Source organism: Lissotriton vulgaris, chromosome 1_2, assembly GCF_964263255.1.
Source record: "Lissotriton vulgaris chromosome 1_2, aLisVul1.2, whole genome shotgun sequence".
NCBI classification, from domain to species: domain Eukaryota; kingdom Metazoa; phylum Chordata; class Amphibia; order Caudata; family Salamandridae; genus Lissotriton; species Lissotriton vulgaris.
The window spans coordinates 357,944,017-357,968,853 of NC_141686.1; the positions used below are offsets into that span (position 1 = coordinate 357,944,017).

Here is a 24,837-nt window from a genome sequence, read left to right on the forward strand (position 1 = left end):
ACTAATCTTCTTAGCGTTGAGCCCATGGAGCCCTACAGAAGCAAACCTATACTTGTCAACCTCTGGACTTAAAACCTGGATCAATCTGAAGTCTTTAAGGTGATAATAGAAAATTGTCAAGCATGTTGAATTACTTAATGTCAACACACTCACTAGTACGGTGTCAGAATGTCTGTATGGTGTCATCAATATTGTCAGTTGTGATGTAATATATGGGGTCATAAGCAGTGCATGGCGGGGGCTCAAGTTCTAGTTAGGGTTATAGTTGTTAAATATTAGTGTTTGTTTTGGTTATTTAACATTAGTTTATGTAGCATTTCAACACCTAACTATAATGTTACTTTTAACCTTAAGTCAAACGGGACTTAAGTTATTAGTGATACGAAAACACTCTTCCTATGGAAACTCTGACCTAACTATAACTACTGCCACTGCGCTGTGTGTGTGCAGACTCGTAACTCGTATTTACTCAACTCCCCACAGAAGAGGTCCAAGCCAGTACTCCTGGATTCCTAATTAAGTCGAGACCTGCCAATGCGCAAGCATTGCAGCTTGACATATAGAGGTGGATCAGGAAAGCTGACCAAGGGGCTTTGGCAGGCGGATTACGCAGAGTGCATGAGCCCATGCACGAGCTTGCCATTTGCTCCCCGAGCCGCCTCGCATCATCGCATCAGACCCGCCACAGCAATGCCGAGAGCTTCAGATCTCAAAGGAATGCTCTCTCCCATCCCCCTCTGCGCAATGCCACTCCAAAGACTTATTTTTTTACATCCCATATGCTCGAGCCTTGGCATCAGCCCCGTGCTCCAGACTTCAAAGGGATCCGCTCCCCCGCCCCCTGCTTCACACTTCAAAGGAATACGCCCCCCGCAATGGTGAGAGCATTTCCCGGCCGCTTTTAATTTCATTTCGCGGCCGCTTTTAATTTCATTTTGCCTCCGCTTTTTTCACTAAGAGAGTTTACGAGTGCCAGGGTTGTTTCTCTAAAACTCTCTTATGTGAGCACTAGCGGATGGGAGGTAAGCATGCAGTCTCACCACCCATTGCCAAATACCCTTAATAACTACCCGCGTCCCACACTAAATGCCTCACTTGTTTTTTTTACTGCAGAGTGGTCAAAGTGGAGCCACACTTTGATTTATTGGTGTTGTAGGGGAATTTCTTTAAGAATGCTGCTGTGCTAATAAAGAAAGACGAGCCTAATCCTCGTCTGTGTCCTTCATAGAACTGAAAAGTGTCCTGGAAAGCTAGGACATCACCTACAATAATACAGCGACTAATTGAGAGTCATGGAGCAGGGCACGGTAATAGAGGTACAGGCATGCTTGGAGAAATAGGTTCCGAAATACAGAGGTCAGCTCGTGGAGACTGCTTGCTTGCTGCAGTTCTGACACAAGAGTGTCTGTTTTGCATAAAGAATTGCTAGTTTTGCAAAAACTCTCATGGTGACCGGTTTCCTCGGTTTGGTTTTGTCATGCCTACATGGATCTCGATTAATCGGACTGCTTGTTTGTCTGTGTTCCGCACTGTTTAGGAATTCTGTCATGCGCCGGGTTTATCGTTTCTCTTAGGCATGGCTACAAATTTCAAATTGCGTACCCTGTCCTGATTTGTTCTTAAATTCTATAATTTCCCGATGTAAGGGTTTTAAAACGGTCCATGTTTTGCACTGCGTATTTGAGGTGCCGTCGTTGCGCCCACCCCGCACAGGCCTCTGACATGTCATGAAAACGCACCTTTGTGTGGACAAAAGCCACGGCAGGCAACAAGCACAGCTGTAATAACAGAGGTGGCCTTGTTTGCTTGACCCTGCTACGGCCATCTCCCTTACCGATGAAAAGTATGTTATACATCACTTTTAAATTGTAGGGCCTAAAACGACTTTCTTTTTTAGCTTTCGACAGATGCTGTCATTGATATTTTCCATTTGTAAGAGACGAAAAACGAGACCGCTAAATCATTTCAGCAGAGAAAAAACAGATACTGTGACAACTTTAGGAACGGATTATGAACGTATTTTCTGTGCAAAGTGAAGAACATGCCCTTCCATCCCAGCGAAGCCCTTCCATCCCCCCTCTCACCACTCTCCACTCTGTCCCCTCCCACCACTCTCACCACTCTCCCCTCTCACCACTCTCCTCTCACCACTCTCCCCTCTCACTACTCTCCTCTCACCACTATCCCCTCTCACCACTCTCCCCTCCTCTCGCCCCTCTCTTCCCTCCTCCCTCCCCTCTCTCCTCCTCACTACCCTCCCTCTCCCCTCTCCTCTCTAGGTCTCCCCTCTCCTCACTCTCCCCTCTTCTCACTATCCCCCTCTCCTCACTATCCTCACTCCCCCACTCTCTCCTCTCTCACCACTTTATCCTCTCTCATCACTCCCCCCTCTCACCACTCTCCCATCTCTCACCACTCTCCCCTCCCTCTCTCACCTCCCTCTCACTTCAATCTCCCCTCTCCTCACTATCCTCACTCTCCCCACTCTCTCCTCTCACACCACTCTCTCCTCTCACACCACTCTCTCCTCTCTTACCACTCTTCCCACTCCTCACTCTCCACTCCCTCTCTCACCTCCCTCTCTCCTCACTCTCCCCTCTCACAACTCTCCCCTCTAACCACTCTCCCCTCCCTCCACTCTCCCCTTCCTCTCTCTCCTCTTCTCACTCTCCTCTCTCCTCCCTCTCCCCTATCCCCTTTCCCCTCTTCTAACCTCTCCCCTCTCCTCACTATCCTCACTCCCCCTCTCTCTCCTCTCTCACCACTCTATCCTCTCTCATCACTCTCCCCCTCACCACTCACCCCTTTCACCACTCTCCCCTTTCACCACTCTCCTCTCTCTCCTCAGTATTCTCCTCTCTACCCCCCCTTCTCTCCTCACTCCCCCCTCTTTCTCCATTACCCTCCCTCTCTACCCTCCCCTCTCTCCTCTCCCCCCTCTCTCCTCACTTTCCCCTCCTCACTCCCCCTCTCCCCTCCCTCTCTCCAGTCCCTCTATCCTCACTCTCCCCTCTCTCCTCAGTCTTCCCTCACCCCTCTCCTCACTCTCCAATCCCTCTCTCTCCTCCCTCTCCTTCCCATCTCTCCTCACTCCCCTCTCTCCTTACTCCCCTCTCTCCCCTCCATCTCCCCTCTCTATCTATCTATTGCTCTCACTCTATCCATCGCCCTCACTCTATCGCATCACCACAGCATCACTCAGCACCACCACAGCATCACTGAATGCCACAGCATCACTCGTCGCCACCACAACATCACTCAGCGCCACCACAGCATCAATCTGTGAAACCATTCAACAATAACTGGTTCAAACATGTTTCAAGCTTCATTACAAATGTCACAAAAAGATGGTAATATTTCACTTCTGTTCTTGGATTTTCGTCACAATAAAATACACTGAACATAATCTTCATAAGTTATTTACAAAAGTTTAAGCTATTGCCATTATAAATTACAATAACTTTTATTTAAGTATTAATTAATAAAAAAAATTAAAAGCCATTGTTATTTGTAATATCACTACATGTAAGTCACGTAGATACAACACATATTGCATTTCAAATGCTATAGGTGTCACATTTGCAAAAATTATAACTATTGGCATTGGAAATGACAAAGCTATTCATTTTGCTATTTTTAAAACCAACACATAAATAAAAAAATTGTCATTTACAATACCAATAGCTCAAACTTTCTTCATACGAGACCTATTGCATTGCAAATGCTTGTTTTTGTTAAGCAAGTGTCGTAATGATGCATGGTGGCTTAACAACAAGCCTTTCTCTACCTCAAGTGAACTGCCCTAATCTCCATAGATCTGCATCTTTTGGTCCGCGATAAACAATCAATACTCATTGCCTACTCCTTTTCACATCCTCAGTCGCAATCAGTCAGTCAGAATTTACTTTATTTGGTTTGTCACAACCATAAAGCATACATGTACAAAAATTCTGTTAAAATAACAACAGGTTAAAAGTTCATGTGGTTAAAATTTGTTTTTGCATTCATTAATTAAATACTTCCTCCCAGACCTTATCTGTGGTCTGTTTCTATTTTTTTGTAGCAAAGTCTCTACAAAGTTCATGAATTTTACCCGCGGCATATTAGAATGTTTGAACCTGCTCCCATCCAGCTGGTCACAGCTTGCCTGCAGGTACGAATCTGTAGCATATTAAAAATAGGTTTCAATAAATTTTTCCTTTTTTCTATGGAAGATTCACATGTGCACAGGAGGTGACACAAGGTCTCACTGTGGTAGTCGCATAGCCAACAACTTCGTCCCTGATGCGTGTCTTTCCATGACGGGATCAAGTCTTTGGAGCAGTGGTCTCCCATTCTGAGGTCCATGAATTTTGTTTTGAAAGATAGCCGGAAGTGCGCTATGAGGTAGGCTTGAGGTTTTAATTGTTTGTATGAATTTAAAATGGTCCATGCATGGCGCCGCTTGGCCAAAGTCTTTTTATCTTCTACCAAAGATAAGGCTTTTGCATTTAGTTTGCAAATCTATTTGAAAGATGATTCTTCCGGTGGTTTCTTCCAGATCTCCTCTCTTTTGAGGGTTTCTAGTGATGCTCGCAGATCATTGCCCCATGAATTGGATTCATGTCGGTCATATTGTTTTTTAATTTCTTGCCAACATAAGTTGTTTAAAGAGCCCGTTTCCGCCGATCTTAGTTTCCAGCACCATTTCACTAGAGCTGCTTTCCGTTGATATATTTGATGTTGTAAACCAAATTCCAGTCTTATTTGAGCCGGGGCTGATCCTTTATATAGATGGAACACAGATTTATATATTTTTGTCTGGAGGGTATTTAAAATGGCTGCTTCTTTTCCATGCCATATTTCCAGTCCATATGAGAGTGATGGTAAAACTTGGGCTGCCATTACCTTTAGCAGGTGGTCATATGATGGACATTGCAGTTTATCTTGGAGAACTTTGTACGCGAAGCTCAGTGATTGTGCTTTTGCGGTGATGAATCTTTTTTGGTCTGAAAGTGACATGTTTTTGCTTATTGTGACTCCCAGATATTTATAAGCAGTTGTTTCCTCGATTTGTCTGTCTTTTGTGTACCATTTGAAAGATCTTCTACTATTGCCCGCTAGTCTCACCACTTTTGTTTTTTTGATGTTTAGTTCTAGGCCTTCTCTTTCAAAATAGTTTGTTGATTCTGATATTATTCTTTGTAGGCCTATTGGCGTTTGACTTAAGACTACTATGTCGTCGGCATATTGGAGAAACTGAATACTTTCGTTGGCTAATTTTGGCGGATGTCCGTTTGCATTCTGGAGATGGTCTTTTAGGTCGGCCAGATATATATTGAAAAGGCTTGGGGAGAGCACGCAGCCCTGTTTGAGGCCATTAGTTATTTTTAATTCTGCAGATATTCTTCTTCCGTCTCCCAGTTTTATTTTTGCCCATGTTCCGCTATATAGTGCCATTATTGTTTCCATTAATGCCGGCGGTAGACCCCAAAGATCCAGTTTTTTCCATAGGCGTTTTCTGGGGACTCGGTCAAAGGCGGCTTTCAGGTCTATGTAGCAGGCTATTAATCCAGTCTTTCTTTTCCCTGCTCCTTCGATTAATAACGACAGTGCTGACAGGTTGGTTAAGCAGCCCATACCTTCCCTGAAACCGGTTTGAAATTTGGGTATTATATTATTGTCTTTCATCCAATGTTGAAGTAGGGACAATATACAGGATGAGAAAAGCTTTGCCTCCACATCGATTAAAGCTATTAATCTGTAATTCCCGGGTTCCATTCTACATCCACTTTTATGAATTGAATGGAAGATGTTTCCTTGCCAGGACGGTGGGATCTTTTTTTCTTTATGAATATAATTAAATAGTGGGGTCAAGTATTTTGCCCAGAAGTCGGTGTCATATTTGATAAGGCGTTCGGCATTCCATTTGGGCCAGCTGCTCCTTCCAGTTTCATTTTCCTTATTAGTGCGGTTAGGTGTTTAATCGTTGTCAACTGTGCTTTTTCCTCTTGGGCAGTGCCTTCCTGCTGGACGTTCTTCCATTGTCCGGGAACTGTATCTTTTTGTTCTAGATCTTTTTTTAGGTTTTTGGTTGTTTCTATGTTGGTTGAATAGCTCTGGATGTTGTACAGATTGTTAATATAAGCGGCCCATATTGTTTCACTTATTCCTATATTGGCTTGTTCACCAACTACTTTTAAAAGTTTATTTATTATATTCCAAAATTCTCCACTATTTGGTAGTTTACTTGTTCTTAAAAGATCTGCCCGGATTTCTTCTGTGTGAGCTTTTTGAGCTTTTCTACAGTCCTCTTTATATTCTTTCCTCATTTTTTGTATGTCGTTATTATCTACTTCATTTCCTGACCTTTTTTCTGCTGCCCTTATTCTTAATTTTTTCGCAATTTCCCTTTTCTTATCTCTTAGTTTGGTGTTGTACCACAGCTCTTTGTTTGCTTTGTGACCATAAATTACCGGTGTATTTATTGCAAATTTTCCCAGCACAAATTTATGTAGATTTTCCCAATTTGCTATGGGTGATTGGTTTTCCATGCCCGTAGAACAAATTTCATATTCTAAAACTGAGTCCGTTATCTCCTTTTTTACTGGGCCCTTGCTTTTGATTTTTTTCAGTTTGTATATTTCCGGAATTGCGGAAAGGAATTCTAATTGTGTTTTCTCTTCGGTGTTTAACCTCATTATTGTCTCTTGTGAGAAGAGGTCACTCTCAGGTCGAGTTTGTATTCCAAAATATTCTATGTTATTTTTTAGTTAATTGCTTGTTAGGGTGAAATCAATTATGGAGTTCTTTTTCCCACTGGAGAAAGTGGTTTTGGCGGGTACGTCTCCCTCCATTTTTCCATTTAGGATTGTTAGACCTAGTGGTTCCAGATCGCTCCAAATATTATGGATTTTATCCTTTTTCCTATTTGTTTTTATTAGGTTGCAATTGAAGTCACCGGAAATGAATATCTCGTGCGATTGGTAAGTTCTGTGTAAAGATTTTATCAAATTTATCAAAGTTAGAGCTTTTTCAATTTTGGTCGCCTTGTCTGGGTGAATGTATAGATTTATAATGAGTAAACTCCATCCAGGGTATTTTTTGTTTGCTTTCGGCTCTACTTTGATCACTTGTATCCAATTCTCTCCTGAGTCAAGCATTTCAGTTTTCCAGTCAAAATTATTGGTAATAAAGATTGACAGACCTCCCCTTGGGTGTCCATACTTTGCAGATTTTTCTGCCATTATGTGATGTTCCTCATATCCCATGATTTGCCTGGGGGTTACATTCCAGGTTTCCTGGAGTAGAATTATTTCAAATTTATTCAGGTAATCTATTGTTTCTCGGTCTTGGGACATTTCTTTGAAACCATGTACGTTCCACGAGCAAATCCTTATTTTTGTTTCTGGTTTTGGGGATAAATTGGCATTTGGTCTTCGATTGTTTTGTATCAATTTACATACATCAGGATCGATGGGAGTTTAGCGCCTGTGCCAACCAGGACCAGTCATTGTGTTACTTCAGACCCTGGTATAGTTGCTTTGTTTTAGTACTACTCAGATCTTGTTCCGAAATAGATTTCTTCTTGCTCCTTTCAGGATTGTTTGGGTTTTTCCCTTTACGTTGTTAGGTTGAGTAATCTTGTTGATTAGTAAGGGAAATGGATATTTTATTGGGGTGAGACGCTCTAAGGTTATTCCCCATTCTGTAAAATGTGTCCTGGTTGAGAATATGAGTTCTGCTATTTCTTTAGATGCCCAGGTGGTACTGCTTATTTCTGAGTCCATATCTGTGTTTCCTTGGATAAATTCAACTGCTTTCACGTCACTTGTTGTTATCCCCCTCAGTATTGGTATCTCTTCGATTAATCGAAGGATATTTCCCCTGTTCAGCGTGTCTGAATTTCCTTTTGTTTGGAATTCCGGCTTGAACAGTAATTTGCATTCTGTTTCCATTCTTGCTGTTTCGGGATGTCCGGTTTGATAAATTTTCCTTTTTCCCTCTGTTGGATCAAATCGAATGTGGGATATGTTGTCATTTTGACCGGCCATAGTTGTTAAGTCCGGACAAGTGGAATCTACTGTGCATGCTTGTTGTAAGAGGTGCGTTTCTTCTTGACCTGTTTGAAAAATTCCTCCATTTTGGCTGTTTTATTGTTTGACTCAGATTCGTGGTCTCTGCATGTTCTTCCTTTATTTCCTGCTGTGATGATCAGGCCAATATTTGATTTCCTCGCTTGATCGGCCTCTGTTTTTTGGCTTTGCTCTTTTTCCTTTTTTTCCTTGATGTGTGGTGAATTTCCTTCAGTATGCTGAATTAATCCTTTGCTGTCCCATGTTTCACATTCCCTTTTTGGATTATTTTCCTTTGTTTTTTGTTGTTCTGAGACCTCTATATAGTTTGATTTTAGCGTTTTGCTTTTGTCATTGGCTTTGTTTGTAGTTGACTGTTCCTCGTCTTTTGATTTTCCTTGTGTGTTTGCTGTTATTTTGGTTCTGACTGGAGGTTTTGTTTGTTCCTCTGCTTCGTCGGTGTTTGTTTCTTTGTTTCCGTCTTCTTTGGTAAGGGTGTCTGTGATTGGGTTTATTCTGGCCTCTTTTGTCTTCTGTTCGAAGATGGCAAAGAATTGTTTTGCCTGCTTACTTTTGGTAGCATTTTTTCTTGCCTTCCTTGCCCGTTTCCGCTGTCTTTTTGTTAGAGGTTCTGATGTACCCGATGAACCCATTGTTTTGTTTTCTCCCAGACCTCTCTTTATTTGTTCGTTTTCATCTGTATCATTTAAAGTTTTTTCTTCCTCGATGATGTGACTTATTCTGTTTTGGTTTCCGTTTTTATTATCCTCTGTATTGGGATTATCACCTTTGCTGGTTTTCCCACTTGTTACTGCTAATATTTCTTTCAAGATATCTGGTAAGGTTGCTAATTTATCTATTATGTCCTTACAAACGCAGTTTTGATCTATTAGTTTCTCTTTCCATTTTTTATCTTCCTCCTTTTCTTTTGTGATGTATGACGAAATTTTTTCCAGTTTCAAATTTATTCCCGCTATGTGAGATGCAATTAGGTTCATTAAATCTACCTGCACGTCGGGTTTGTTGGATTGAAAGTTCAGCGCATTAATTGCTTGTTGTAAACTTTTTAGGAGCACATCCCCCCAAAGTGTGGATTTTCCTTCCTTTTGTTGTGGGTGTACCCCTATTGATCTATTTAAACTTTCTAAAGAAGAAATAGTTATAGGGTGTTCTTCTTTTGTTGTGCTCTTTATTATGGTAGCGTCTTGGCTCTTGTCCACAGGTTGTCTTATTGGGCTTGATGTAAGGATTATTGGAGCAGTTGTTAGCTTCCTTTCTTGACCATTAGCTTTTCTTTCACCAATGTTATCCGGGTATTCCAATTTTCTTAAATTTTCTAGACTTAGTTGCGTTGGGTCGGCTTCCTTGTGTGTATTTTCTTCGAGCATTCTACGCAATTCCGTTTCATCGAAGATCGAGAAAGATTTGGACCACTCGATCTTTTGTGCGCTTTTCTGCAGATTTGTTTGGGATCCTAAATTGCTCTGATTAATGGGGACTGGGCTACTTTCGTTAACCTCATCTGATGTTTTGTTGGGTGTTGACTTTGTTTGGTTGTGAGGTGCATGAACTTGTGCCGAGGTTTTTATCAGCCAATTTTTTATTGTCGATTTTTCTTTGGGGTTAGGACTTATACTTATTTCCGAGTCATTTCTTATCTTACTTTTTTTGCATGATGAAATCGAGCAGATTGGGTGTTTTGGACTTTTTTGAGATTTTACACCATTGCTATTGTTTAGTGTTGTTGCCCTTTGCTCTTTTGAGAATTGAAAATTGTATTTCAACTTTTCACCTCCAAACTTAAAAGGTTCCGCCATGTGAGTAGGTGCCTGGTCAGGTTGTTCGTTCCTGGTTGACTCTTCTATATTGCTTTTATTCCCTTCATCTTTTTTCCCTTTTACTGTCAACCTTCTTTTTGCTTTCTGTATTCGAGATTGTCGAATTTTTCCTGACCGCATGTTAGACAAATATTCCGGAATTTTGTCTTTTCCTGCTCCTCTCCTGCGTTGTCTTTCCCTGGAATCCCCAAGCCCGTCTGCCGCCTGCGCGACAGCTGCCGTCGGGGGAGTACACTTGGGAGTATAAACGGGGATTGGATGATTGGATAATTAGCTTTTTGGCAAGGAGCGTAAGAATTTATTTCTATGTTACAGCAAATGGACTCAGTATGAATGGCTGATTCCGCTACCTCGGCTCGCCTTTATGACTTGTTATATCTTATTAGTCCATCAAAATGTACTTTTCTCATAGGTATCACTCTCCAGCCCCTTTGCTCTGGTACCAAAAACTAGGTTGACTGGACTAGTACCATGCAAGTGCCAGTATTTTCTACCGCCCCTCTCGATTCTACCGTCCCCTTTGGCCCTTGGACCCTTGAACCCTGTTCTTTTACCACTCCTTACTTGTTTCTTGATTGGGTTCAGGGGGTGTCGCTCGGCTTCTGGCGCTTTGCTTCTGCCTCTTGTGCTGGTTCTCTCTTTGTCGAACCGCTGCTCCAGCTTTTGCAAAACCCCCCTCTTAGTCTCCAAAGGGGCTTCCAAAGGGGCTTCCTAGTGTCCTGGTGTCCTGATGTCAGAAACTTTTTTGTTGCAGCCGTGCCTTTTAAAACCCCCTCTTAAACTCAAGGGACTCAGGGGCTTTCCTGCTGTCAATAGCCCTCTGTCACGATCGTCTCCTTTGGTTAGCTGCTGCTTCCGTGCCTTGCGTTGGTTCTGCCGTACCTGCGGCACCAGCTCTGTCAGCTCTGTCTGCTTACACTGCCCGGGAGCCTTGCCTCAGCTCTCGCTTCTCCTCCACAGCTGGTGGCCTGCCCCCACTTAATATTCGGCTTTTGCTTCAGCGGAGCCGCGGTGCTCCGAGATGCAGTTCGCACCGCAGCTTGAAGGCTCAGGAGTTCAAAGGCTTTTGGTTCGGCAGCATGCGGCTTTTGCTTTTGCGGGGCTGCAGTGCTCCGATATGCAGTTCGCACCGCAGCTTGAAATCGACTTGCGAGCGGTTATGGGCGGCTCGTGGGCATCTTGTACTCAGCTACAGCCACGGTTCTCGGCAGGAACGCCGCCTCTCATCTCCCGCCGCCGCTCACCGGCGCTCACCGCTGCCGCCTCCTCTCGCCTACTCCTCTGCGAAGAACGCTCTCTCTCTCTCGTGTTGCTCTCTCTAGCGCCTCTCACGGATCCAGTCGCAATCCTTTTTAGGATACATTTGTTTTGTGCACCAATGCACCATACTAAAAACAGGTTCATTATAATCCTCTTTGTTCATTCATACAGTTTTTAGAGCTTTACATTCATTTTCATGGTATTCGGCATCCGCTTTGGTTCTGTCATTAGTTAACATAGAAATGGGACTTAAACTCGACCTGTCACAAATGTATAGTATAATTATTGTTTCTATAGCATCCAGCAGTTTGTTTCTACTATGTAAATGCATGTGGGTCCATCAGATTATGTCGTTCTTTTGTGGTGGATCATAATGAGTCCAAGCAATAGAGCCTGCCCCTTAACAGCTTAGCAAACTAGAGGGGAGGGGGTGAAATGAGAACTATGGCAGCAAGTATCACATTGTATTATTCGATGCTCTGTTCCATTGCTGAAGAGTAGAACCCTATCTATGAATATATCGCTTGGGACTCGACAGTGAGGGTATAATTATACAATGCAAGTCATTGCGGTAACACCAGAGCGAGAACCCCAGTGGGCACATGATTTCCTACAATCCCATATTCGCCCACGTGTACACATCATTCATACTGGATCAGATCCTCTGATATATTCAGTTTCACAGACCCAGTGGGCTCTACTCTCAAAAGCAGGCATTGCTCAATTAATCCGGAGTTTGTATAATGCAGCTCTTCACCCCTGAGGGTCTTAAGGCGCTGAGCGGAGGGGGGGGGCTTCTGATCCCTCTGGGCGTGGAGGTTCCGTTGAAAAGCCGGGTCCTGAAGTCCTTCCTGAATTGGAGCAGCGACAGGTATTGCCTGAGGTAGGAGAAGGCGGGTACATGTAATGTGAGGCAGTGGTTCAGGTATGCTGGTCCTATGTCGTGGAGAGCTTTGTAGGCATGTGTGAGGAGCTTGAAGGGGATTCTCTTGATGATTGGGAGCCAGTGGCGTTGTCTGAGGTGCTGTGTTATGTGGCTGCAGCAGGGGATGCCTAGGACCAGTCTGGCTGTGGCGTTTTGGACGTTCTGTAGTTTCGTGAGCTGTTTCTAAGTGACGCCGACGTAGAGTGCGTTGCCGTAGTCAAGTCTGCTGGTGATGAGTGTGTGTGTGACCGTCTTTCTAGGTTTTGTGGGGATCCAGCTGAATGTCGTTTGAAGCAGGATGAGGATACAGCGTTGATATGGTGGTTCTTTGTGAGTGAGGAATTGAGTATGATGCAGTGGTTGTGTACACAGTCTGTAGGAGTGGGAGGGGTTCGTAGTGCGACGGACCACCAGGAGTCGTCCCAGGCTGAGGGGGCGGGTCACAGGATGAGTACTTCGGTCTTGTCTGAGTTGAGCTTGAGGCAGCTGTCTTTCATCAAGGTAGCAACGACCTTCGTTCCGCTATGAAAGTTGAATCAGGCGGCTGTAGATTCGTTGGTGAGGGAGAGGATCAGCTGGATGTTGTTGGCTTAGGAGACGATGTTGAGTCTGTGGTTTCTGACAGCGGCTGTGGGGGTGCGGGGGGGCATGTAGACTTTGAAGAGGGTGGGGCTCAGGGAGGAGCCCTGGGACATTCCACGGCTGATCTTTGTAGGTTCTGAGAGGAACAGGACAGTCTGACACTCTGTGTTCGACCGGTCAGGAAGGAGTGGATCCAGTCCAGTGCCTTGTCGTTGATACCCGACTGTTCAAATTGGGCGCAGGGTCAAGACGAATTTGCATATGGCTGAGTACAAACTGGAATGGCATGGTGAGCAAAAAACTATGAATTTAGGCCCAGATCTCTGAACTGGGGTGAATGTATGACATTGTTCTGGATTCTGTCCATCAATTGTTCTTTTTGCATTTGTCACCCTGAGTGGAATGGGTATGCCCAGACGTAGGTCCCGGCTCTCCATGCCACTGGAGTCGAGCTATCCTGGCTGATGAGGGGTGACACACCGAAACCAGTCCTAGGATGCTTGTTACCAGTTCTTGGATGCTTGTTTCCAGTCCAAGGAGGACCTGGCCTGGCAGTTCGGACTGGACTGTTCCCATTGGGTGCAGGGTCAAGGCTGATTTGCATATGGCTGGGTCCAAACTGGAATCGCATGGTGAGCAAAAAAACGATGGATTTAGGCCCAGATCTCTGTACTGGGGTGAATGTATGACATTGTTCTGCATTCTGTCCATCAATTGTTCTTTCTGCATTTTTCGTGGATACCAGCATCCTGGAATCTTGTGATTAGGTGCGGTGGGAGATGTTGTCGAAGGTGGCCGAGACGTCCAGTAGGATGAGGGTGGCGGTTTCGCCCGAGTCGAGGACGGAGCGGATGTCGTCGATGGCGGCGAGGAGTCCGGGATCGGTGCTATAATTGCTTTGGAGGCCAGATTGGGATTTGTTCAGGACATAGTTTGCTTCAATGAACTTGGAGAGTTGGGCATTGATGGCCTTTTCGATGACCTTGGCAAGGGGGGGGACTAGGGAGATAGGTCTGAGGTACTTGAGGTCTGTCGGGTCGGCAGACAGCTTCTTCAGCAGTGTTGATTGTGGCGTGTTTTTAGCTGGCAGAGAAGGTGACAGTTTTGATTGAGCAGCTGATGCTGCGGCTGTTCAATGGAAGATGTGATGTGGGCAAAGATTCAGTGGGAGTGGATGCCCTGCATTGTCGAGAGTGTGTCATCTGTGGTGAGTGGAGTCCCCTTGAGCACGATATGTTGAGGTAAGACCTTGTTGTGTGCGGTGGTGGCAGGCATTGTAGCAGGTTCTTGGGTGTCAAAGTTGTCATAGTTCTGCCTTATCTTGTGGTGGAATAATGTGCTGAGTTTGTTGCTGAGGTCTTAGGGAGGGTGAGACATCTGTGGTCTCGCTGTTGGGTCTAGCAAACTCTTTGACGATGGCAAAGACTTCTGTGCTGTTGTGTGCGTTTGATTCTGTCTTTGATGGCCGTTTTTGTTTGTGGTTTTAAGGAGAAGGTGGTGTGCGTTGACAGCGGTTTTGAAGGTTGCTTGGGTTTCTGGGATTTTGTTGTTTTTCTATCTCTTCTTGAGTTGTCTGCTGGTACGTTTGGACTTGTGGAGGGCTGAAGTTAACCAGATGGCTTTCTTGAAGTTTTGCCTGCCTGGTGTTTTCTTGAGGGGTGCTGTTGTGTCAGCTCAGTTGGAGAGCCATTGGTGACGGTTGTGTGCTGCAGTGTTGGCGTCTGCTGGTGGTGCGGTCATGCTGAGAAAGTTGATGAGAAGTTCTTCGGTGGCCTTGTTCCAGCTATAACAGATGGGTCATTGGGGGGGGAGAGGGGGATGGTGAACGGTGGGAATGGCTAGGTGCACACAGTGCGGGTTGGTCCAGAGGAGTTCGGTGGTGTGGCTGTAGTTGAAGGTCTAGCGTGTGTCTGGCTGTATGGGTCGATGTGGTGACTAGCTGCTTGAGTCCGATATTGGCGAGGTTCTCCAGTAGGGTGTCGGTGTTTTGGTCACTGGGGTTGTCCAAGTGGAAGTTGAGGTTTCTGAGTAGGATGTAATCGGTGGATGCTAGAGCCTGGGGTGCAATGAGGTCTTCAATGGCATCATTGAAGGGTGGGTGCCGGGGGTCCTGTAGATTTGGGAGCCATGGATGGTGGTGTTGGGGTTGCTCTGGATCTGGAAGGGGAGGTGTTCCATGGTAGTCGTTGAGTCATTCGAGTAAGTGGTCAGTTGGTGGGTGTTCTTGGGGATGATGGCTTTGCCTTCTCCTGGTCGGTTGACGCTGTATTTGTAGGTGATTTTGTAGCCGCAGGGGATCCTTATCACTTGTTCGTCATTCTTGTTGTCCTTAAGTTCAGCAATAAATGCGAGGTTGGCGAACTCCATCGGACTGCAGATTTAGAACTGTAACAAAAAAAACAAGTTAGCAGGCCTTTTCCATCTATGAACTCATGATCTCGAACAACATCCCTGTATCAATCAGGACCGCCCAACATTGCTCCCATTTAGGAAAGAGTTGAGGACTTCCTTCTTTAAAAATAATTTATGTTTATCATTGGCTCTAGCTTCAAGCTAGGTTTGCAGTATAGAAATAACATATACATACATACATAAAGAAGCTGGCCTAGCCTACACTAATGCTTGAATACTTTTGAAAAACTCTTGTGAAAATGTTCATGGGAAAGTTTGGAATGGTTATCCCACCAGAGCACCCCTGGCATCCAGTTAAGGTTTTATCAAGAGTAACAAGTCCACCTTTTAAGCCACTACATGACTTCATGCTTTTTTAGTCACAATGGTTCAGTTTTGGCCTGATTAGGTCCTAGAGGACAGGTATGGGTAGCGAGTATTCAATAAACGCTAGGGAGCAAAGACTGTAGGTATAGGTAGAAAAAAGTTATTTATTTTGATCTTTTTTTCTTTGGATATACATAAATACTTATACTTATACTATATTTCAGGTGCTCAGGTGAATAGTACGGTGCAGGACGTGACAAAAGTGAACAAAGTGAACGGACTGTCACACAACAACAACAAGGTTAAAAAACAATTATATACAATGGAAAGAGTAAGAATCCTTGGGTATGTCGACGGCGTTTCGATCCATGTAACTTTAGATCATCATCAGGACTGATGAGCTTCCTGAAACTGTAAAAGTTGGTATTTTAGTTACACATTTTTAAACCTACATGTTTATTTATTTGGGCTTGCAATTAATGTGCTCCCCGGGATTGGTGAAATAACATGCACATGTTTGTGTTCCATCATATGCGCATTGAAAAGAGTTTGTCAAAGGTGAATGGGCAAATTTTCTCACCTTAGAGTGCAACATGTGTATATATATAGCCAAAGGGTTTTTTTTAAAGCTATATTTAGAAGCATATTTGCCTATTTGGATGCATGCATTTTAATAAAATCATTATAATCACTCAATGACTGTTTTTTTCTTTTACCTTGCCAAGGCATTTTCAGGCAAGGGTGATATTTGGATACTGAAGTTGAAGGTTGCTTACTGTGGAGAACCTAGTAATAATATAAACTGTAATCAATGCCACAGAAATTACTGCAAACACAAAATTAGAATAAAAGTTATTAATTCTAATTTTGTGTTTGCAGTAATGAAGAGTACAGCCACTTTTCTGTGGCATTGATTACAGTTTATATTATTACTAGGTTCTCCACAGTAAGCAACCTTCAACTTCAGTATCCAAATATCACCCTTGCCTGAAAATGCCTTGGCAAGGTAAAAGAAAAAACCTGTCATTGAGTGATTATAATGATTTTATTAAAATGCATGCATCCAAATAGGCAAATATGCTTCTAAATATAGCTTTAAAAAAAAACCCTTTGGCTATATATATACACATGTTGCACTCTAAGGTGAGAAAATTTGCCCCTTCACCTTTGACAAACTCTTTTCAATGCGCATATGATGGAACACAAACATGTGCATGTTATTTTACCAATCCCGGGGAGCACATTAATTGCAAGCCCAAATAAATAAATATGTAGGTTTAAAAATGTGTAACTAAAATACCAACTTTTACAGTTTCAGGAAGCTCATCAGTCCTGATGATGATCTAAAGTTACATAGATCGAAACGCCGTCGACATACCCAAGGATTCTTAATCTTTCCATTGTATATAATTGTTTTTTAACCTTGTTGTTGTTGTGTGACAGTCCGTTCACTTTGTTCACTTTTGTCACGTCCTGCACCGTACTATTCACCTGAGCACCTGAAATATAGTATAAGTATAAGTATTTATGTATATCCAAAGAAAAAAAGATCAAAATAAATAACTTTTTTCTACCTATACCTACAGTCTTTGCTCCCTAGCGTTTATTGAATACTCGCTACCCATACCTGTCCTCTAGGACCTAATCAGGCCAAAACTGAACCATTGTGACTAAAAAAGCATCATTCCACCCCAGGTTCTATTAAGTGGGGTTCCCTTGTTTATAAAAAACACTACATGACTTCAAGCCTTACTGTAGATAGTTGTCTACCTAGTAGCAGTCACTTCCTCAAACAGTTAGCAAACTACACACCCCATCAGTAGATGAACAGTTCCTGCAAGTTTACAAAGACAAAGTTAAATATGCACCCAGAGTTAAACATGCACTCATGCTCTGCATTATCAGAATTGAAAATGTATGAGAAATAAGACCATTTTTTGCACTGGCACAGTTTGGTATATTCTGTTTTCTACTCGTGCGGAGACTAGGGGTGGGCGCAATTTGCGTAGTCGTGTTACGCAAAGCTCAGCATAAAAAATGTCTGTGAGCACACAGAATTCTGCAAACACGCGGAATTACTTCTTCCGCTCGTTCACAATGCTTTTTTCCTGTTTGCGTGCCAGGGCGGAAATATCTTGTGAACACACATTTTGAAAACATGAACTAGCAAAAAATTCTACGAAGCCGCGGATCGCGGAGGTTTTGGCAATTCCACTTTCTCTGCGGAATGTGAAATTACCCAAATTCCACAAATTCCGCAAGTGGAACTGAATTTACCGCCCGGGCCTAGCGGAGACACCACATAGACATACCACAGGCTGAGTCCACGTGTGATAAAGATGCAACCATGGCTTTTCTACCCAACATACCTCTAGTAGATATTTGTAAAGCAGAAACATGTGGTTCTGTGCATCCTTTCATAAAATATTTCTCTGGTGACATTAACATATTTGGTCGTTGAGGTATGTGGGTCCGATGTTGTTGAGGGATTTGTAGGCGTGGATGAGGAGTTTGAAAGTGATACTCTTCTCAACGGGGAGCAAGTATATGCTTTGTAGGTGTTGGGTCATATGTTTGTGGCGTGGTGTCCCTAGAATAAGCCTGGCTGTGGCGTTCTGGACCTTACCGATTCTTTTAAGTTATGGCACAACCTATGAGAGGTCAGTAAATATTCCCCTGGACCCTCCAATACATGTTTTGTTTTTTAACAACCTGTGATGTGCCACAGCTTGCTGCAAATGGAAAATGTTACTCACTTGCAAATACTATCTGCTTGTCATGTTGCAGGCTCACATGCATCACCCACTTGCTGTATGGTTGTAAAGTATATAGGTTGCTCAGATTAAGCAGTTTATTTTTTTTATTTTACACATATAAGCAGTTGTACTCCGATGGAAAAAACAACACAATGATTTTAATTGGAGTCTGCGCGCTGATGCATTATGCCTTTCTGGTATGGGATTACGAGCGTTCTCCAGATGAAAACTCAATCTTAAATTAATTATTTTTAGTAGTCAGAACCCAACCCATGAGAGGTCACCACATGTGAACTGTAGAACTACAAGCAGCAAATGATTGTTTACAGGTAGTAACATTTTCCTTCCTTCCTAGATATTATTGTCTACCTTTCTCATATTATAACCGTGCATTTCTTTCAAGAAATATTTCCCATGTATAATTCTCAGTGTTCATTTCATTCTGCAGCACAGCAGCCGACGACAGAAAGTATGAATGGGAAAGAGAAACGTAAAGCTTCCGGAGGAAGGAAGAATTTTGCTTATAAAATAAATGAAGGAAAACACCAAGGAATACAGAGCCGGGAGAATTTTAACAATAAAACACTACTTGCAAGGCAGAAAAGAATAGACACCAGCCTAAGAGTTTATGCCTGTGCTGAGTGTAAGAAAACATTTACTGGAAAGACGCGTCTTTTACTGCATGAACAAACACACATAGATCGGTATCCCTACACTGAGCATGAAATGAGGTTTGCTGATAAGGCAACGCATGAAAAAACTCACAAGGGAGAGAGGCCCTTTCACTGCAATATCTGTGAGAAAAGTTTTACTCAGAAGGGAATTCATCTAAAACATCAAAGCGTACACACAGGAGAGAAGCCTTATCACTGCACTGTGTGTTCCAAACCCTTTTCTCAGAAGGCAAACCTTGTACTGCATCAAAGAACACACACCGGGGAGAGGCCTCATCACTGCACTGTGTGTTCCAAACCCTTTTCTCGGAAGGCACACCTTGTACTGCATCGAAGAACACACACCGGAGAGAGGCCTTATCACTGCACTGTGTGTTCCAAAAGGTTTTCTCGGAAGGCGTACCTTGTACAACATCAAAGCGTACACACAGGAGAGAGGCCTTATCACTGCACTGTGTGTTTCAAGGGCTTTACTCTTAAGGCAGCCCTTATACGCCATCAAAGCGTACACACAGGAGAGAGGCCTTATCACTGCACTGTGTGTTCCAAGGGCTTTACTCTTAAGGCAGCCCTTGTACGCCATCAAAGCATACACACAGGAGAGAGGCCTTATAACTGCACTGTGTGTGAGTAGAGGTCCCTTGTACGGCATCAAAGCGTATACACAGACTGCACTGTGTGAAGCAAGAGCTTTGATTTTAAGGCAAGCCTTGTACGCCATCAAAGAACACACAGGCGACGGCCATGACGCTGTACAGGATATGGAAACTGCTGTAAACAAAAGGTGGTGATCAGCAACCTCAAGGAACACTTACAAGATGGAAGCCTTCTCGAAGCACTGCCAAAAAACCTTCATTTAAAAAAAGAAATGTGATCTTTTAAATCATCTAAGAATCTACAGCTGAATTTAGACCTCCCATGACATCAAACAATCCTTCCGGGCTGAGATCCTCCCTTTCCTCTGAAGTCAGAGGAGCTTTGAGTTAACAGACAAACTCCAACGTTCGCAGTGTCTCCAAACAGAATGTAGGTTCTTCAACATCACTAACGTCACATCACCAAGCAATAAACTTCACAGAGGCTGCTTCACTGCGAATTAAACCTGTCAGACTCTCATGAAATGTGTGCAGTGTTGAGGACATGTTACCAACTGTGGATCATAAACTATCCTGATAGACATAACTTCTGGGATTCAACAAAAAATTATTGAAAGACCTGAGCACATGGGAAAAAGAAACTAGGAGAAGAAATAGGAATCCATAACCACTTGAGTACAACAAATATAAACTCCTTTCATCACTAAAGCAGGAACTACTACTCGCTGTCAGTATCTTCAGACCGGCTGTGTAAATATTCTGTACAACCCATCCAGGCTGAGAGATCAAAAGAGGATTCATGGCTGTCCAGATTCTAACAACATACAAAGGTGGCACCAACCATATAATTCCGCAGTTTCAACTGCCGAGACTGTGACACATTTCACAATGTTTTGAGATGGTTTATTATGGTGGGAATTTTCTTTTTTTTTTGATAATCAATTTTATTATCATTTTGAAAAGAAAAAAAAAAGACAGCATACATCTTAGACAGTAAAGCCAATTCCATCTCCAACAGACAGTAAAAAAAAACACTGTGTGGGTAGGAGTATTTATGCAAGCCACCCAAGCTGGAAAGCAGCACCCCGTTACATGGGAGAGGCAAAGCTGGCAATTTAAAACAGTAGGTTCAGCCATTTGACACCTCGTGGGACAACCATGTTCCTCCTGGACCACGCACTCATCCACTCCCTGGTGCGTCTTTCGCAGGGTAGGGGGTTTGGGCTGGGCCCAGGCCGCTGCAATATTTTATTTAGCCACAGCGACCGCAGTTCCCAGAGAATGTTTGTCCGCTCTAGAGCCGTCCAAACCTTCAAATACACCCAGGAGAAGACGTAAGGGATCGTGTGGAACCTGCCAACCCAAGATCTGTGTGAGCTCAGATTCCACCTCAGACCAAAAGGGGTTAAGGCCTGGGTAAAGCCAGACCATATGGTAGAAGTCAGCCGGAGTTTGGCCGCTATTCTGGTGAGAATTAAATACACAAAAACTAACGTTCACATAATTTACAAAACAAAGCAGATTGTCTGATAAAGACACTGTAAGGAGTATTTCATTGCATGCTGTGATGTGTTTTGTGAGGTCAGTTGTGTCCTTTTCTAGTGTGAGGGGTGAGATTAACAACTAGACACTGCTGCCGTGAGCTGTTTGCCAAGAATGTCTTATTTTACGCAATAAAACTTTGCTAATAAACCAATCTGCCTGCCTGTTTCATGTGGTGATGAGACAGGAGATACTTCAAACTCATCAGTACGTTCAGAGTGTCTGTTTTCTATCTTGGTGATTAGTATGTCACAGAAGAGGGTGGGGAGGAACTTACGCTCCCCTGCAGCCCTTCCACCACCAGCCCCTCAGATGTGAGGCGTTCCAGGGTGTAGTTTGCGCCATCACTTTGTTTATTAGAGTAGTGCAAGCGTTACAAGTACAATTTGCACTGTTGATGTTTCAGAAGACAACCTTTGAAGTTTAATAGTGTAATTGCTTTGGGAACACCTTTGTCCCTTGGACGTTTTCCTTCGCTGAGCGTATTGGTTGGCTTAAAATAGTCCGATTACTCAGGACACTGTGCCATCTGTGAGCGCACAAGGCTTGCCTCCAAACTATTATATCGAAGCAACAGAACTAGTGTATGAAGTCTTGAATCATCCTGGTGAATGTTAAGTGTCCCTCACAAGATCCACCCGTGGTCATCAGTGACCATGAAGCAAGAGACAGACAGATGCCTGGTGCGAGGCTGCTCTGGGGTCACTCAGACACCAGTGCCGATGTCGCCACCCCTATCCCCGACAATGTTTAACATCTAAATCTCTCCTTGGGCCAGACTTATCAGGAGGCATGGATTCGCCCTGGTCTCATGTGCCGGTGGAATGACTCCTAGTGGACGGTTGAGGCCGGGGAATGCCTGTGTCCTGCCCCCAAGGTCAGGAACCTCAGAGTCCTCTTCGATGACCAGTTTAATTTTTCTGCCGAGGTAAACAGCCTCACGTCCTCCTGCTTCTTTTTACTAAAAACCTTGAGAAAAATCTTCCCTTTTCTCTCATAAGAATTGCAAAAGACGCTGGTGGTGGCGCTCTTTTTGTCTAAACTGGACTATTGCAATGTCCTTTTTTGGGGCATTGATAAGACCCAGCTGAGAAAACTGCAGTCTCTACAGAACACCTCGGCAGGAATTAAGTCACTGCACTGGCTTCCCATCCAGCAGCGGGTGGAATTTAAGGCCTTATGCCTGGCGCACAAAGAACTTTATGGTGGCGATGCTGAGAATCTCCCAAAAATGTTCCTACCTTATACCCCCCAAGTACCCTTAGATCTGCTAATTTAGGCCTTATCCAGATTGCTAAGATCAGACGGGCAAGATGGGATGGCAGGACTTTATCAAGTTGTGCATCAAAGTTATGGAACAAAATGCCTATGGCCATGAAATTTCAATCTAATCAGCAGGTCTTTAGGAAGCAATTGAAAACATGGCTGTTCACTTCCACATAATCCCCTGGTAACACAGATCATACTTCCTTTCTACATACACTAGCGCCAAGACGCCACTGCAATCGCGCGCTCTATAAACATATATCCTATCCTATCCTATTTGGGCAAGTGCTGGAGCTTGCTGAGGCTGGTAGCAAGCCCTGGATCTGCAGTGACGTGTGAATCTCTAGGAATGAACTAAGTCGCAATGGTGGGCTGAGACGCCCTGGGTGCTAAGTGAATGATGAGGCTAGGAATTGGGGGCCTCAGCTGGAGCTGTGATACTGGATTATTGTCAAGAGCAAGCCAGCGGGTCACAAGATTGTTACAGCTCCGTTGGCACATTTACGGCATATCAGCCAGATATAAAACTTTATTCGGCTTACATAGGCTCTAAAAGTACAAGTTACTAGCATATTAGACTCAAAATTCATTTTCTAAAACACAGTGATTTTTTGGCAACAGATGTTTGTGCGCGCAGTAAAATCAGTGCGAACAGCACCACGCGCAGTGCAAGAGGGCGCTGCATCTTTCCGTCGCTTGAGAAGAAGTTCTACTAGAGCTGCAGCTTCCTCAACGTGAATGGAAGGTTTATCGACATGAGTGCGAGTGCCCATACCCGGGCATCCGCGTTGAGAAATCTCGTTGAGAGATGGTCTAGTGCTGGATTTTCCTTGCTCACGCTCTTCAATTTAACGTTGGTGAGCACAAGCAAGGAAACGTTTTTCTGAACTCCGAGTGTCTGAGGAGTGTGGAAAGACTCCACAAAGTCTACGAACGTAGCTGAGTTCACCGCCCAGACCTAATGTTTATGTCTCTGTTTGTTCGTGTTGAGAGAAAGCTCCAACAAATTATCACGTCAAGAATTTAAAATTCTATTTAGCACATATTGATGGGAATAATGCTTCTTTTTCTATTACTTAATTTGCACAGCAACCAATCAACAGTACACTTAAAAACAACATTTCCCATGATGTCAGTAACCACAGTCCACAAATCACTGCCCATTATGCTCAGGTATGGCCAGCACCATCTTATTTTATTTATTTGCAAGCTTGTACCGCGCTGGGAATCGACTCCCTGAGGAGTATCTCCGCGCCTTTGGCAACATCAGAAAGCAAGTAGCCTCGTATTTGTGTATTCTCAGTTTCAAACAGTTCAACCACAATATCTGGGTCCTAGATGGGATTACCTACTTTGTCTAACCTGGAACGATGCATTAGTTGTATAAACGTCACTCAGCTGAAGAGCTGTAAAGCTCTAACTTGAAGTCTGTTACCTTGTCTAGTATCCAGGTGTCTTGAGACAACATGTCCCAGTTGTTAAAGAAATACCTCACTTTTCCCCCCACCCAAATGTTATTTGACATGGAATGATCTATACCCTGAAAAATAAGCATGGAGGGATGTCTCGCTCTGGACGGTCCCCCCTTAATTGAATTATTGTAGTTCTTCTCAGTGGTAAGGCATCAGGGGCCGAGTACCCTAGTACTTGTCAGCTACTCTCTGTAGACACATAGTTTTGATCTTGCTGGTGCAAACTCTGGCCTCATTTACAAGAGGCCTGCCCAGCTGGAGCGTCACTTTTCTTTTTTAAGCTGGGGTGGTGCAGGCCTCTGAATCATATCTACAAGGCGACGCAAAACGCTTCATAGATATGGAGTAGGGCTAGGCCGCGCAAAGTGCTGCGTTGGCTTACTCTGCATCAAAGAGGCGTTCCATGGGTGTTGCTGTGGGTTTTCCCACGAAACACCCATTTATTTTGACACCGCCCCAGATTTAGACACTCAAGTAAACCTGGGGCAGCGGTAAAACCTTACACCTCCCCAGAGCAGGCAAAACGAGGAGAAATGTTTTAATTTCTCCTCTTTTATTCCTCTTTCCATGTGTGCCACGTTCTTCAGCCGACATAGACCCCAGTGCACCATGGTGCAAGGGTGTCTGCATTGGCGCTCGGCTGCATAAAGAGCACCTGAAAGGCCAGTAATGCACTGTGTCCTGGACGGTGCATTCCTGCTCTTTTGATTGGTGCAGAGCAGGGCACCAAAAGAGACTTGCAATGCTGCTGGATGCCAATTCTTGGTAAATGAGGCCCTCAGTGTTCCCCGATCAGTGTATGAGGTGTTATTGAACGTGTCTTGTTGGTCTAATTATCACAGCTCGGCCATGGGCTTATTGCTCGTGCAAAGCGGAGTGGGCACACTGGGGCGCGTGCATCAAAGCTGGCAGTAGAGGACTGCGCTCCTCCGACCAGAGAGGGCACACTGGAGCGCGTGCATCAAAGCAGGCAGTAGAAGACTGCACCCCTCCGACCAGAGAGGGCACACTGGGACGCGTGCATCAAAGCAGGCAGTAGAGGGTACGCTCCTCCGATCTGAGAGGCTACAGTCTGACCCAAATCAACTGCTCCACAGATGAAAATGCTGCGGCAATTGCCCACCGATTGCATCGCTCGGCAGACAAGTGTAGCA

General features: G+C 44.0%; 1 protein-coding gene across 1 annotated transcript in view; it reads left to right on the forward strand.

Moving 5' to 3' along the window:
• LOC147736832 (uncharacterized) overlaps window positions 1-21,024 on the forward strand; it is a 38,794-nt gene extending 17,770 nt beyond the window's left edge. The window contains exon 3 of the mRNA XM_086953522.1: window positions 18,582-21,024. Within this exon, the coding sequence (XP_086809648.1) occupies window positions 18,582-19,441 (860 nt within the window). The 3' untranslated portion in view covers window positions 19,442-21,024. The remainder of the gene's footprint in view (window positions 1-18,581) is intronic.
• The last annotated feature ends 3,813 nt before the right edge of the window (window positions 21,025-24,837 follow it).